The sequence below is a fragment of the Macrobrachium nipponense genome, chromosome 3, assembly GCF_015104395.2.
Source record: "Macrobrachium nipponense isolate FS-2020 chromosome 3, ASM1510439v2, whole genome shotgun sequence".
NCBI lineage: Eukaryota > Metazoa > Arthropoda > Malacostraca > Decapoda > Palaemonidae > Macrobrachium > Macrobrachium nipponense.
This window is the reverse complement of record NC_087202.1, coordinates 121,081,603-121,097,039: the sequence shown is the minus strand read 5'-3', so window position 1 is coordinate 121,097,039 and position 15,437 is coordinate 121,081,603. Positions and strand designations below refer to the sequence as shown.

The following is a 15,437-nucleotide window of genomic DNA, read 5'->3' as shown; positions in this document are numbered from 1 at the left end:
CTTCCCAGGCTGCTAAGGAGCGTGCTCGAGCACGTATCCTGAAGGATTGTTTCTCGTCTTCCGACGCGTCCTCCCCGCGCAAGGGGTGGGAATCTCGTTCGGATTCGCGACCTTTGAAGAGGACTCTTCAAGAGCTTGACGCTTCACGTCATGCTTTGTCTGAGTGGCATTCTTCTCCGGAAAGCGTAGCTTTTCCGCCCCAGAGAAGTCTAGGACGTCATCCGACGATGACGCCCACGAGCGCCCCAGTCGCTCTAGAGCAAGGCTGTTCCTGGGAGAAGGAAGAAGGCGTCCCTCGCCCCTCTCCTCTCTCACAAGCGCAGCTCGTCTCCGCGTAAGGAGACATCTCAGACGGAGATCATCATTGCGATGCAGCGGCAACTGGACGCTTTACTGAAGCAGAAGGAGACGGTACCTCGTCGAAGGAAGATGATAGACTGCCTATCAAGAGATCTAAGCAGTCTTCTCCAACGGCTCCTTTTTCGTCCCCGTCTTCTGATTTTTTCGCCCTCTAGACGTCGTTTTGCTCCCCAGGGTTCGTCTAGAGGTGACGTTAGACGCCAATTTAGAGAGAGTTCTCTGCATGCTCCTCTCTCTTCCCGTTAGAGAGGACGCTCGAGCGTCCGCACTTCGACGCTTTCTGCTGACGACGATTTGTAGCTGTCGGACGGACTTCTTTGCGTTCGGCCCCTCTTCGACATGACAGTGTGACGCTCAACGATACGCTAGTCGGGCAGTTGATCAAGTTCTTCGCGGGACGTTCGTAAGGACGCTTCGCGGGACGTTAGAAGAGTCTCTTTGATGGGACGCTCCGTTGGACGCTTCGCTGGACGCTCGGTCGGACGCTGATTTGGACGCTCGAGAGAACGCTACTTTGGACGCTCAGATGGACGCTCGTAGACGTTCTAGTAGACCTCTGTGGGCGCGAATGTGGAAGTTCGCTGTCACTCGGATGTTGTTCCCGAGACTTTGGCACGTTCGCCTCTAAAGGTGATTCCTGATCCTGTGACTGTTAAGGATCCGTTACCCTCGTCTTCCTTCTTCATCGTTCGGATAGGAGACTTGGAGCTAAAGGACTTCTGCCTCTTCCTTCGGATTTGCACTCGGGTAGGGAAGAAGGAGAACCTAGCGGTTCTTCGGAGGATGTTGATGAAGAACAACCATGCTACGTCTGCTTCATCAGATTATCAAGTTTTGACACGACTACTTCGTGATTCGTTTGGCGATACTTTTCAGCCTGCTGCTCCTCCTTCTCCTCCTTCTCAGTTTTCATCGTCGAAGACAAGCAAGTCGTCCCTTCCAGGTTTCGTGAAGATGAAGACGTCGTTATCTACTAGAAGAGCTTTCGGAAGGTTAACGCCTGGATGGAGTCTAGGAAAGCAAAAGGAAGGACTACTTTCGCCCTGCCTCCGTCTAGACTTCCGCGGTAAGGCAGGGATGTGGTATGAGACAGCGAGGAATTAGGATTGAAGGTTCCTACGTCTGCCTCAAGGTGATTTCGCCAGCGTGGTTGATGCCTCAAGGAGGGCCCTTTTAGCCTCAGCTAAAGTATCTTGGACGACTTCCGAACTGGACCATCTTTTGAAGGGACTGTTTAGGGTCCTTAGAGGTATTCAACTTTTTAGACTGGTGTCTTGGAGCCTTAGACAACCAATCTCGTAAGCCAGACTCGATCAGCTTGGGAGCTGTCCAGTGTATTGTCATGCATGGACAAGGCCGTCAGGGATGGCTCAGAGGAGTTAGCCTCTCATTTTTCAGCAGGGGTTCTTAAGAAAAGGTCGCTTTATTGCAACTTCGCGGCTAAGTCTGTCTCTCCCGCACAGAGGACAGAACTTTTGTATGCTCCCTTCTCGAGTCATCTCTTCCCCCAAGCTATGGTGAAGGATCTGGCAGTTAGTCTGCAAGAGAAAGCCACACAAGACCGTTGGCTCAGTCTTCGAGACGTCCGGCTGGCCCTTCAACGTCCGTCAGGAACCCAACCGTTTATTAAAGCAGAAGCCCTTTCGTGGAGGGACTTCCGCTAGATCGTCTCCTGAGGAAGAAGCCTTCCTAGAGGTAGAGGCCCCTTCCAAGTCTAGGGGTAAGAAAGTGAGAGATCGTGCCTTCAGTCACGGTAGGAGCCAGGCTGCAGTTGTTTGCAGAAGCCTGGAGAGTAATAGAGGCAGACACCTGGGTTGACGTCATAGAGAAGGGTTACAAGATCCCTTTCATAAAGCCGCCCCCGTTGACTTCCACTCCCAGGGACTTGTCCCCATCGTATCCTCTGACAAAGCGAAAGATACTTTTCGACCTGCTCGAGCAGATGCTCGAGAAACGAGCAGTAGAACAGGTTTTTAGACCTGGCAACGCCAGGATTTTACAACAGATGTTTTCTTGTACCGAAACAACGTCGAGGTGGCGGCCCGTCTTGGATGTAAGTCGTCTAAACCTCTTTATAGAGAAGCAGAGGTTCAGATGGACACACCTCAGTCAGTTTTGGGGGCCTTAAGACCCGGAGATGGATGGTATCACTCGACCTCCAGGACGCCTACTTTCACGTCCCGATACATCCCCAATCGATGAAGTACCTTCGGTTCGTATTGAAAGGGAAGGTCTTTCATTTCAGGGCTCTTTGTTTCGGACTGAGTACGGCCCCTTTTATCTTCACCATCTAATGAAGAACGTGGCGAGGTGGCTCCATCTTTCCAACATCAGAATCTCACTCTATCTGGACGACTGGCTCATACGAGCCTCCTCGCAGACCCGCGGTGCCTGAAGGACTTGCAAACGAACTCTGTCTTTAGCTGCGTCCCTGGGACTTCTGGTGAACTTCGAAAAGTCACATCTGACCCCAACACAGTCCATCGTGTATCTGGGGATTCAGATGGATTCAATGGCTTTTCGGGCTTTTCCGTCCCAGGAACGTCAGCAACAAGGCATAGAAAAAGTGTCGGCCTTTCTAGGGAAGGATCATGCTCTGAGGGAATGGATGAGTCTGCTGGGGACCATTTCCTCGCTGGAGAAGTTTGTTCCCTGGGGAGGCTACACCGTCCGACCTCTTCAGTTCTTTCTGTCGGACAACTGGACAGAAAAGGACAACTTCGACATGAAGTTAAGCATCTCGGAAGAGGTGAAGGAACCATCTAAGATGGTGGCTCGATCCGTGGAAGCTGTCAGAGGGCAGTATCCCTCAAGCTTCAGAACCCCGACCTAGTGTGTTCTCCGACGCGTCATCCACGGGGTGGGGAGCAACTCTAGAGGAAGAAGTGTCAGGTACCTGGAGAGGGGAACAGGTAACCTGCATATCAACTTCAAAGAGCTGGCAGCGGTTCAATTAGCGCTCCAGTTCTTCCACAACAAAGTCTCCCGTCGTGTAGTTCAAGTCAACTCGGACAACACCACAGCCCTGGCATACTTGAAGAAACAAGGAGGAACACACTCTCGCTCCCTGTTTTCTCTAGCGAAAGAGATCCTACTTTGGGCAAAGGAGAGAGAAGTCACAATATTGACAAGATTCATTGCCGGAGTCGAGAACGTCCGGGCAGATCTCCTCAGTCGACAAGGACAGTTATTGCCAACAGAGTGGACTCTCAATCAAGAAGTATGCCAGGAACTGTGGGGTCTTTGGGGATGCCCCTTAGTGGACATCTTTGCAACATCAAGGACGGCGAGACTTCCTCTGTATTGCTCCCCGGTTCTCGATCCGGGAGCAGTAGCAGTAGACGCCCTTCTATGGGATTGGACGGGCCTGGATCTCTACGCTTTCCCCCCTTCAAGATCCTGGGGGAGGTGATGAGAAAATTTGCAGCATCGGAGGGGACGAGGTTGACTTTAATCGCCCCCTTTTGGCCCGCAGCGATCTGGTTCACAGAGGTGATGTTCTACCTAGTGGATTATCCGAGATCTCTTCCGTTAAGGAGAGATCTACTCAAACAGCCCCACTTCGAGAGGTACCACAAAAACCTCTCCGCTCTGAGTCTGGACTGCGTTCAGACTATCCAAAAGTGGCCAGAGCGAGAGGGTTTTTCGAAATCAGTGGCTAAAGCTATCGACCACCGCGAGGAGACCATCCATCAATCGCGGTTTTACCAATCGAAGTGGGCAGCCTTTAGAAGTTGGTGTAAGAGAAAAGAGTTTGTTCCTCTACCCTACCTCTGTGAGCCAGATCGCCGACTTCTTGCTTTATCTGAAACAAGATCTGAAGTTGGCAGTGTCAACTATTAAAGGCTACAGAAGCGTCCTATCTGTAGTTTTCGCCATAGAGGTCTTGACCTCGCTAACAACAAGGATCTCCATGATCTATTGAGATCTTTCGAGACGACCAAGGTACCACTACCGAAGCTACCTTCGTGGAAACCTGGATGTGGTCCTCAAATATTTAATGTCAAATCGCTTTGAACCTCTTTCCTCTTCGTCTCTACGAGATTTGATGAAGAAAACTGTATCCTAACTGCTCTGGCGACGGCGAAGAGAGTTAGCGAAATACAGGCTATCAGCAAACACGTCGGTTTCAAAGGGCATAATGCAGTCTGCTCTTTGAGTATGTCGTTTCTGGCCAAAAACGAAAACCCTTCCAATCCGTGGCCTAGAACATTCAAGATCAAGGGTATGGCAGAGATCATTGGTCAAGAGCCAGAAAGAGTCCTGTGTCCTGTTAGGGCTCTTAGAGAGTATATTCGTAGAACGAAGGATTGCCGAGGTTCTGCGGAGAACTTATGGTGTTCGGTCAAGAGACCAAACATGCCCATGTCCAAGAATGCACTGGCATTCTTTTTAAGGAACACCATTAAAGAGGCGCACGCTTCTTGCAAAGACAGCAATTTGAAGATACTAAAAGTTAATGCGCACGAAGTAAGGGCTATTTCGACCTCAATAGCCTTTCAGAAAAACATGGCTCTTAAAGACATTTTAAGTGCTACTTTTTTGGAGGAGTAACTCAGTGTTCGCCTCGCTACTACGGGAGGTGAGAACGACCTCTGAAAGCTGTTACTCCTCTCAGACCATACGTCGCCGCAGACACTATTTTGGGGGCAGGAGGTAGCACTCATCCTTTCCCATAGAAAGGGTAGGTGAGTTTTTAATATTTGTATGTTTATGGTTGTAGGGTCGGCTGCCGAGTACAGTCGTCCCTTCCTTTAGCCTTTGGTATATGGGAGTTTGTTGTTAGGCTAACTTAGGTGGTGGTTTTTGCTCGTTGCCCTCAGAAGTATGGTCATGGTCTAGTCACATTGTGGTCCCGTCCCCGTTGACAGATCATCTAGAGCGCACCAACTACACAGGTCACTACCTTGTTGGTAACTCTAGTGAAGCAGAAGCAGGCTTGGGTGACAGTAATCACGAAAGTCAGCTATGCTAACAGGTAAGGAACCAAGATGTCAATCATATACATTTATATGTTTCCTAAAATCCTTTTCTGTCTCTCCCACCGCCAAAGGTGGGATTCAGCTATATATATATCTGACAGGTAAGTTTCATGAACAAAATGATATTGTTAAGATACAATAAAGTTTGTTCATACTTACCTGGCAGATATATATATTTTTAGTACCCACCCACCTCCCCTCAGGAGACAGTGGGAGATAGAAATCTGATAGAAAATGGGAATGGTTCCTGATACCCGCCTCCCAGCGGCGGGAATGGGTACTAACCACCCTAACTCCCACTACGTGTGTCGTAAGTTTTAGAAATTCTGTCGGACTTCAGAGAATACAGCTATATATATATCTGCCAGGTAAGTATGAAACAAAATTTATTGTATCTTAACAATATCATTTTTCTGTTCTGAGATATATCAGAAAGTCTGCTAACTGCTGAATAGTGGTACCGAGTGGAGACACGTTCCCTCTACGACCAAATCACAGTATGCTGACCACTTTCCTTGTATACTGTCGCAGATGATTTTCTGATATTACCTGCCATCTGAGTTGCTGCTTTCTGCGAAAACCCTCGCTCTCGGAGGAGATACTTGACAGTCACCATGTGAAGCGATAGGGACTTCACCGACTGGTGGTACCTCTCCACGTGAGGCTGACACAGAAGTTGCTCCATGGAGGTAACTCTCTTGGCACATCTACTAGGAGTTCCAGTAGGTCTGGAAACCACTCTGCTTTCGGCCATAACGGGGCTACCAGGGTCATCTTGAGGTTCTGAGACCGCAATACCCTGTTCAGAACCTGACGGATTAGACAAAATGGAGGAAGTGCGTACACGTCCAGATTGTCCCAGGGGTGTTGTAGCGCATCTTCTGCTACTGCCTCTGCGTCCGGGACTACTGAACAATACACTTCCAACTTTTTGTTGTACCTGGTTGCGAATAGGTCTATGATCGTCCTTCCCACAACATGAGCATCCTGTCCACTACCTGTTGGTGTAGGGACCACTCCGTTCCCAGAATCTGATCCCTGCGGCTCAACTTGTCGGCCACTATGTTTCTTTTTTCCCGGAATATACCTGGCCTTGATGTCTACCAGGTTCTCTATAGCCCACTGGTGAAGTTGAACTGTCATCACATGTAACTGCCGAGAAACTAGGCCTCCTTGCTTGTTTATATAAGCTACTACTGTGGTGTTGTCTGACATCAATACCACTGAGTGTCCCTTTGACTCTCTCCCTGAATTCTTGTAGAGCCAGGAAAGCTGCTTCAACTCCAGCACGTTTATATGGAGTTCTCTGTCCTTGCAACTCCATTTTGCTGACACCATCAACTCCTCCATATGGGCTCCCCAGCCTTCTAGTGACGCATCCGAGAACAGCAAGAGGTCTGGGAGGATTGTTGAAGGGGGACACCCACTGTCAGATTGTCGTCGTCCACCCACCACAGCAAGTCTTTCCTCACTTCTGCCGACAAGGGGAATTGCTCGTAACGGGTGATCTACTGTTGGTGACCAAAACTCCTTCATCCTCCATTGTAGGGACCGAAGGTGTAGCCTTCCTTGTGGTACTAGCTTCTCCAGGGAGGTTAGGATTCCCAGCACCACCTGCCACTGTCTTGCTGGCTGTGTCTTGCTTTCCCAGAAAGGCATTCACCACTTGTTGCATTTCTCTACTCTTTGGTCTATCGGGAATACTTTGGCTGTGTTGTTGTCTATCACCATTCCCAGATATTTCCAAACGTTGACTTGGATCCAGTTGCGACTTCTGCTGATTCACCACAATACCTAGCTGTGACAAAGCTGCAGGAGGGCCGCCCTGTCCCTGAGTAATTTCTCCCTGGACTTTGCTATCACCAGCCAATCGTCCAGATATCTTATTAGCCTGATCCCCTGAGCATGCGCCCACGCCGACACGAGGGTGAACACTCTTGTAAAACTTGAGGAGACGTTGTCAATCCGAAGCACAGGACCTTGAATTCGAAAGCTTTCCCTGCAAGACTGAAGCGGAGAAATTTCCTTGAAGACTGATGGACTGGTATCTGAAAGTATGCATCCTTTAGATCGACTGTCAGCATAAAGTCTCCAATTCTGACTGCTTGTAGAACCGTTTTCGGAGTTTCCATCTTGAAACTGGTTTCCTTTATAAACAGATTCAGCGTTGACAGGTCTATTACTGTCCTCCACTCCCCGTTGGCTTTGGGTACCAGGAAAATCCTGCTGTAGAAGCCTTTTGTCGGACTGCCATACTTGTTGCACAGCTCCTTTTTTCCATCATCTTCTTCACTTCGTCCTGCAGAAATAGTGGCCTTCCTTCTGAGATTTGTGGGCATAAGTGACGTGGGTAATGTTTGATCTGTCAGGGGCGGGGTACCTCGAACGGAATCAAATACCCGATCTGAGAACATCCACCACCACTGCTCTGCCCCTAGTTCCTGCCACACCTTTCAGTGATTTGCCAGGCAACCCCCCCACTGGTGTGCCGAGTGATGGGAGGCGCCCATCCTATCTTCTTGAGCCTCTCTCTCTTCCCCCTATTGCCCTTCCTCTGTTGTTTCTATTGTGAAAGGGCCGATGAGTTATCCTCTTGGGGAAGAGGGTCTTGTGACTCTATTAGGGATGCTATGTCTCACTGTCTTCTTTCGAGACATCTGCTGTTGTTCCCTCCAAAGAGTAGTTTGACTGTTAGACGTTTTCCTAACTGCCTGTTGCACCAACCTATCGTTAGTGTCCATCCTTCTTCTATCTATCGCCTCTTCCAGTATGACCTCTGGCAACGTATTTTGCGATTCCAAGATATCCCCATTCCTCATTGCTAACAGGGAATCCAAATCCACATTGCGGCTTAGTCTAGCAATGCTGCATCTCTCCTCATTAGCAGGATATGCCCTTGCCCAAACATTGGCACTTACGTTTGTCAGGTTACGCAATCGCCTTGGACCCTGACTGTAGTAATCTAATGAACAATGGTTCATCCACTACTTTCCTTGTTGCTTCGAGGATGCAATTTTCGCCACTGTGTTGGACAAAGGTCTAACCAGGACGCAGCCTGAAAGACAGAAGAAGCTGTTTGCTTCTAACGTAGCAGCTCTTGGTACGTCATCGAAGGGCACTCCATTTTAACCTGATCCAAGGTTAATCCAGGCCTTAACCTTACAACATTAGGGTTCATTTGTCTAGACAGCAAAGGGACCTTCGGTGTCGTATAATATTTCCTTTGCTTTATCATTGGAGGGGGAATAATTTAAATGATCTATTAGATCTTAAGGAATATCCCTCCCTGCAATCTTTGCGTTTACGTGTTGCAAGACCGATTCCGCATGACTCGAACAAGGCAATTCATACGACACCTTGGTATCCCTCTTTAGTCCAAACGCCATGTCAATTCCAAGAGGAAGCATACTGGCCGGTGTTTCTGTCTTCTCCGAATGGCTATTGAATTGACGAATCAAATCAATAACCTCTGCATACGAGGCCAGAAAACTCTTGGTTTTCTCTTCCTCCGGCTCTAGTGTACCACTCTCCGTCACGAGGGATGTTGTCTCGCCTCTATCTTCTGACAGACGGCCCGGAATTCCACGGCCGCCTGCCCCTACGGCCGCGGTCTCTTTGATCTTTGCTGGCCGCTGTTGGCTCGATCCCGGGATAGTCAGCAGGGGAATGAGAACGTCTCACTCTTTCTCTGCTCACGGATCTAGAGCGAGAATCTCGTCTAGATCTCCAAGATGAAGGCTCCCTTAAGACAGAGGTAAGTTCGTCTCTATTAGCCTTGGCATCGTTTTCGAGCGTCGGCGAGCCCGGCCTCGGCCTTCTATCCAGACGGACACTGCCTTCCACGAACGTATCCGCCGAGGTTGCCAACTCTCTATTTTTCGTACTTTTAATAGGAGCCTTATCGTCCTTCGTACGTATTTTGAACGGCCTTATGGGCGAAACTGGGACCTGCATTCCATCCTCTGCTGCACCTTTCGCCGCCAACGTCGATTTTACCAGAGGTATCGCAGTTTTTTGCGATCCGAACTGGCAACTCCGATCCTCGGCGCTAGCTCGCCGGCCGTCACCTCTCTCGCTTGTTCGGACTCTTGCGAACAGCTTCGTCTGCCAACCTTGTGCTTAATAGCCACTGATTTTCGACCTTCTTGCTGACTTGGAAATGACAGTCTTGGTCCGAAGAAGAGGAGAATTGATTCTTCTCCTCTTGGCCCGAGGATCGCCAGGAACTCCCGAATCCTCCTCCAACGCTTGACTGGCGCTCGCCGTGACGTTATCGGACTAGCGATGACGCCGCCGAACTAGAGGAAGAAGACGAAGAAGGCGAATCACACTTTTTCTTTTTGTCTCTCTTATTCATTCTCTCCTCTATATCCTGTAATTTCTGCATTACAGTTTGCATTGACGGGTCAGAAGGCGTATTAGCGTCTGGGTGCAGCGAAAAAGGCCGAGAATCGGTCTGTGACGTCATCACGCTGCCATCTCAGAGTGTGACGTATGTTGTGACGTCATCCCTCTCGTAGGAGAGACTGAGAGGTTTCTGCTGGCAACCGCACGTTTGCTGCCAAACTACCTCCCACGTTCTGCATCGCTGTAAATACTGAGTGGGATGGTGAAGCCGCGCCATTAATTCCCATAAATTGCAAGCCCGGGGGATGAGGAACATTCAGCGCTGCCGGACCCTGCTGGAACCGTGACGTCATATAATGCGCAAGCAGACCATCCAAGGTTGGTACGCCTGGTAGGCCTAGCGCGACCACGTACCATCTAACCTATGCGCTTGGAGTAGCAGGAGCCTGGAACAAAGATGGCGGATCTCCCCCACTCTACTTGCTGGGAACAAAGGAGATGCAAATTATTCATAAAATTACCCAAGGCCCCTCCTGACGTTTCCGATACAGAACCGCTAGGAGAAACCGAAGGGGTATGAGACAATTCAAAAGCAGGTGGAGAAACATATGGAGCAGCTGTTTTATTACCGATACAAAAGAAGCCGGTAAGGTTTGGTCATCCAAAGATGGCATCACCCCCTTTCTTTCTTTTGTATTGGCTTTTCCCATAGAACCTTCTTCCACTGTTCCACCGACCAACCGCGACAAACAGAACACGGATTAGTAACCGTACATACGTTTTCCCTGCAACGTACTACACGTTGGATGAGGATCCGTCGACACCGAAGTTAGGAACCTAGAACATGGAAAGCCACTGACTCCTGGGCATTTCTTTGTCTCCTCTTCGAAGCGGTAAACGATCCCGATGTTGAGGCAAAATTCTCCATCATACCACGTATACACTCTTACCACACACTGATCACCACTTGGAGAAAGAAAAGGAATGAAAAAAAAAAAATAAAAAAATGAAATGTATAAAGAACGGGCAAACTGAAAAACCGGCTTTAAATGAGATAGACAGTAACACGTCTTATCTTAAAGGCGGTAGGAAAATAACTGATGGGTCACAGGTAGCCGTGGGCATTCTGGGTATACATTGCCCCCGTGACCTGGTATAGAGCCATAGTCACCCTGGATCTCACAAGTGTAATTTTTAAATTCTACCGGTTTCCAGCTTGGCGCTAGTAAATCCATAATGTTAAGACCGAAGGTTTGTTTCGGTATGAACAACTTTCAATCCGTGCTCTGCTAGTTTAATTCTCTGCTGTAGTTAACACAATCTATGACATCCCTTCCCTTTCGCTTGTACATAAATATACCATTAGACTCCTCCCGCTCCTTTTGCCTTACTTCATCTTCCCATATGGTATTAAGTAAATCCAGCATCCATTTCTCCCTTTCTGTACCTAGTAATTTGATCATTTCGATTTGGAACTCTGGTGGACCTGGTGCTTTACCACTCTTCATTTTACATAATGCTCTCTTCACTTCTGTATCCTGTATCTCCATCACTTGTCCCTCTACCGTCTGTGCTTCCCCCATCTTCTTTCTCATTTTCAGTATGTAAAAGTTGTCTAAAACAGTCTCTCCATCTCTTCTTTGTCTTCATCTGTATGCAATATATTTCCATCTCTGTCCTTTAGGATGCCCAGTTTACTCACATCCTGTCTTAAGTTTGAAATATTATAGATATCTTTTCTCCTCTTGTGGTGTGTAAAAATATTTCATCTTGCAGTTCAGTCCAGGGGTTAGATTTTGTTTGAAGACCAAGTAATGACAATTGCATAAACAGCATCAGTAGGCCACCTGTTAAGCAATACAGTATATTCAATAGTGCTTGGAAGAGCTTATTCTGGGGGGAATTTACAAATGCAATTGAAATTGGAGACAGTGCCAATGATTTTTCAAAATTGTGTAATTAAGATACTAAATATGAAATTTCAATAATCTGGTAGACATTCTTGACCAGATTCACAGTTATTTAGATTAATGTTCAGTTACACGCTGATCAGAAGGGCTTAGACTTTAATCGCATTGCATAGTCCTATAAGTGTGTTTTTATTCTATTCAGTATCTTGCTTTTATATTCAAACAAAGTTAAACACCAAGATTCTGGCTTTGTTTTCAATACATAAAAATGATTTAAGCTAAGGAGATGTAATAATTTTGTTAAATACATCAAATCTACAGATTCTACATCTTACAGAATGACTGTGATTACAACAAAAACTTTCTTTGTATTACAAGTGGAGGTTCATAAAAGGAAGAAAATGAAAAAACTGTAATTGAAGTAGTTAAGTGTTTTCTGATGAAACTGAGTTGTACATTAGTAATCCATTACCCTATACCTTCAGGCAAGGAAATAGGTGCTGGTACATTTAATAGCTTAAACTGTTCAAAATATCCAGTATAATAATTGTTTTAACACAGGTTTTGACATATTGGAGCAAATAATGTGCATACCTAAGAATGATCCACAGTAGTGAGTGAAATACACTTCTAACCAGAGAGCCATAGTGTCAGAAAACAAGGAAATTGCAAACATAGCTGAATGTCACTGGAGAAAAATGAAAATTCAATAAAACCACAAAATTTAGTACAGGCAGTCCCCGGTTATAAGCAAACTCAGTTAATGGCGATCCGGTTTTAGAAAGTGCCTTGAAATTGGCAATTTATGGCCAAGTTTCGGTTATCAGCACCTGATGGTGCTATAACATACCTAACGGTGCCATTAACCGAAACTCGGAGCCATAAGCGCAGTAAATCACTAGTTTCGGTTAATGGTGGTTTTCGCTTACCACCCTACCAAGAACGGGACCCCCACTGATAACCGAGGACTGCCTTGTATGTGAGTTGAATGCAAGTGCCAAGTAAATATAGAAATTGCATGTTTTTCCTTCATAACTTTAATGAAGAGGTTATTATGAATAATTACATTCCTCTTATCCACATCTCCTCCTGGCAACAGTAATCTTCCTTTATTCAGTAATATTCAAGGACATGTCACATGATAATTTTTGATATACCACAATATAACAAAGGTAAAACAGTCTCCCAAGGATTAATACGCAACCATTACTGGTGTATAGGAAAGCTCTTACTTTCTCATGCTTGACTGGTAAGACAATAATGGAAAATAAGTGTTCATTTACATTGGCAAAGACAATGGATAATATTTACATTTTACAGATTTTATTCAGATTTTCAATTTAAAAATCATATAGAATTCAAACTGTTTGCACATAAATTTACAAAACCATTCTCTCAGCAGCAGACGAATCATCATTTTCTATGTAGTTGTCTTCTGCTAACGTCCGAAAGTGGGAGGAGTTTTTGAAGACAGAGTAGAGAGTGAACAACACATGCAAGGACTGAATCCTACTTTTATAAACTGGGATGTCTAGCATAGCTGAAATGAAAAAGAAAACAATGAATGTGAATGCAACATCATTATCTTGCTTATAATGGTTCCACATACATAGGAAAGTTGAGGAAATTAAATCTACAGATGCAGGAGACAACATACAACATAAGCTACAGAAATAATTTTTGTCCACATAGGATTGCAGAGCCAAGATTAAAGATAGCTAAAAGAAAATGCATTTGATAATGCAGGCTGTGTTATCTGCAGACATATGCCTCTCGAAAGGCCATTCAAAACTACCAATTGTGTCCCAAAACTATACACCTATTTCTCACATCACTCCAACAAGAAGCCTGTAGGAGGCTCATGCCATCGATGCACCTCGCTTTACTGAAGGTTGCTTGCAGTGTTCCTTTGGCCCCTAGCTTCATCCTCTAATTCCTATGGGGATACCAACACTAAGCCTTTCATATATGGAGTATCTTTCAGTGAATTCGATGGACAGGGAGTTACACAGACGGAGATGGCAAAGAAAGCTTACCCATTCTTACCCCGCCAAAGCTACCGATTATTCTTTTGGCTGCAATATAGAGCATGTCTGTTCTAATTTTTTTTACCAGCTGCAGGCTATTCTTGGTCATTGTTGTTTGTGTCCTTGTGAATAATACTTTCTTAGTGCATATACTATATGATATTGGTGCAGTTTCGTGTCCAAAAGTACTAGTGATTTGTGTTTGTGTGTATTTTGGTCTTGTGCTTTTTTCTTTGTCTAATGGAGAACAGACAAGACCAACATCATACGAAGGTTGTGGGTGACCTTGTAGTTGTGTCAGTGTCTACTTCTTGTTTCTTGTGCTTCCTTCTGCCCTGAATGTGCTGAATGGCTTTCTCAATGGAAGCATCACAAGAAGAAGATGAGGAAGCCTAAGAGGGATGCTTCAATTAGCAGAGACCCCATGCCAAAGCCTAAGAGGGATGCTTCAATTAGCAGGGACCCCATGCCAAGTCCTTCCAGAACATTCTTTCCCCCTACATCCATCCCACTTCCATTGCTACTATTACTTCTTCCAAGAGGCTCAAACTGCAGTTTTGAAAGTGATTACTCCTCCACCAGATGAGGAAGAGGTAAAACAACTAGAATCCCTACAGTAATTGAAGGTTTGGCCTTCATTAAGCATTGTAGGGCTCACCTCTTTCAGTGTCTTAACAGAACTTGGTTGAGCAGAGGGATGAAGAGCAATTCAGTCTCTCACTTCTGACATCTACCTCCCAGGGGGTCCCTCCAATGACCATACATGTGGAAGTCCTCACCTCCTGTCACCTCTTTTGTAAGCACAGAGGTGACCGTCAAGAAATGTCATTGATCTCCCTGCCCTTTCATCATCCATCCCCATTCCCCTTTTCCTCATTGGACAAACAAAGCTCCAAGAATAAGATGAGCAAGCACTCGCACAAGAGAACTTACTCCCCATGCTGGCACTCCTCTAGATGGCAAGGCAGATCCTACAGGTCCCACTCCAATAACAAATCTGCCTCCAGGAACAGTAGGAGTTCCGGCTTCTCCCTCCACTCTTGGGACAGACACCTCTCAAGGGAGCACTGCTTACCTCAAGAGTTCTTATCACCACTTGAGGATTCACAAGATTGCCATTCTCACTATTACCACTCTTGGTCAAGGTACTTGGAGGTGGAGCAAGTCCTGTTACTCTTGTGAACTCCATAAGGAAGTCATTCAACTTCTACCCAGTCAGACCAGTTGTGCTCCAGTACAAGGGCATGTAGGGGTGGGCTGGTCTTTTCCTAGTAGAGAGAGAAAGTCCACCCCCAACTCCCCATCAGAACATTATTGACAGAACCTCTATCAGGATCCTAGTCAATACAAGGGTTCACCTTTTATGCTCAAAAGCAGGAATGGGAGTAGGAGCACAGATCACTGATTCCTCCTAAAGCAGGGGGAATCTCTAACATAACAAAGCAGAGCAAGTCTCTGAAGGTCCTATGCCCCTTCAGAAACTCTTTGAAGGTACCTTCAGACTTGGAGCAACAGTTCTAAAAGGTCATTATATTCATTCCAGTGCTTAATGATCTCTCGTGGCATCTTCTGCTTCAACTTTACAAGCCATCTCTCTTTTGGCACAAATAGTGTGTTCCACCCCAGAAGCATTCCATCGATAAAGTTACCTTGGTCAGTGCTTTCCTATGATGTTTTTGGCAGAGGTGAACTGGCTGACTTATGGATTGACCAGTTCCCTCACAGCCATGAACTCAGGGTCTCACGCTAGTCTTGGCCTCAGCACACTCCGAAGGTTCCATCTGTTGCAAATATCTACTAGACAACTGGCT

General features: G+C 46.5%; 1 protein-coding gene across 1 annotated transcript; it reads right to left on the bottom strand.

Annotated features, from left to right (window-relative positions):
• Positions 1-12,015: 12,015 nt before the first annotated feature.
• Positions 12,016-13,140, bottom strand: LOC135222275 (intraflagellar transport protein 46 homolog; the record flags this gene model as incomplete). The annotated part of the gene is given in 1 exon segment (XM_064260384.1): positions 12,016-13,140. A coding segment is annotated over 1 exon segment (162 nt), but the record flags the coding sequence as incomplete, so codon positions are not given.
• Positions 13,141-15,437: the final 2,297 nt, after the last annotated feature.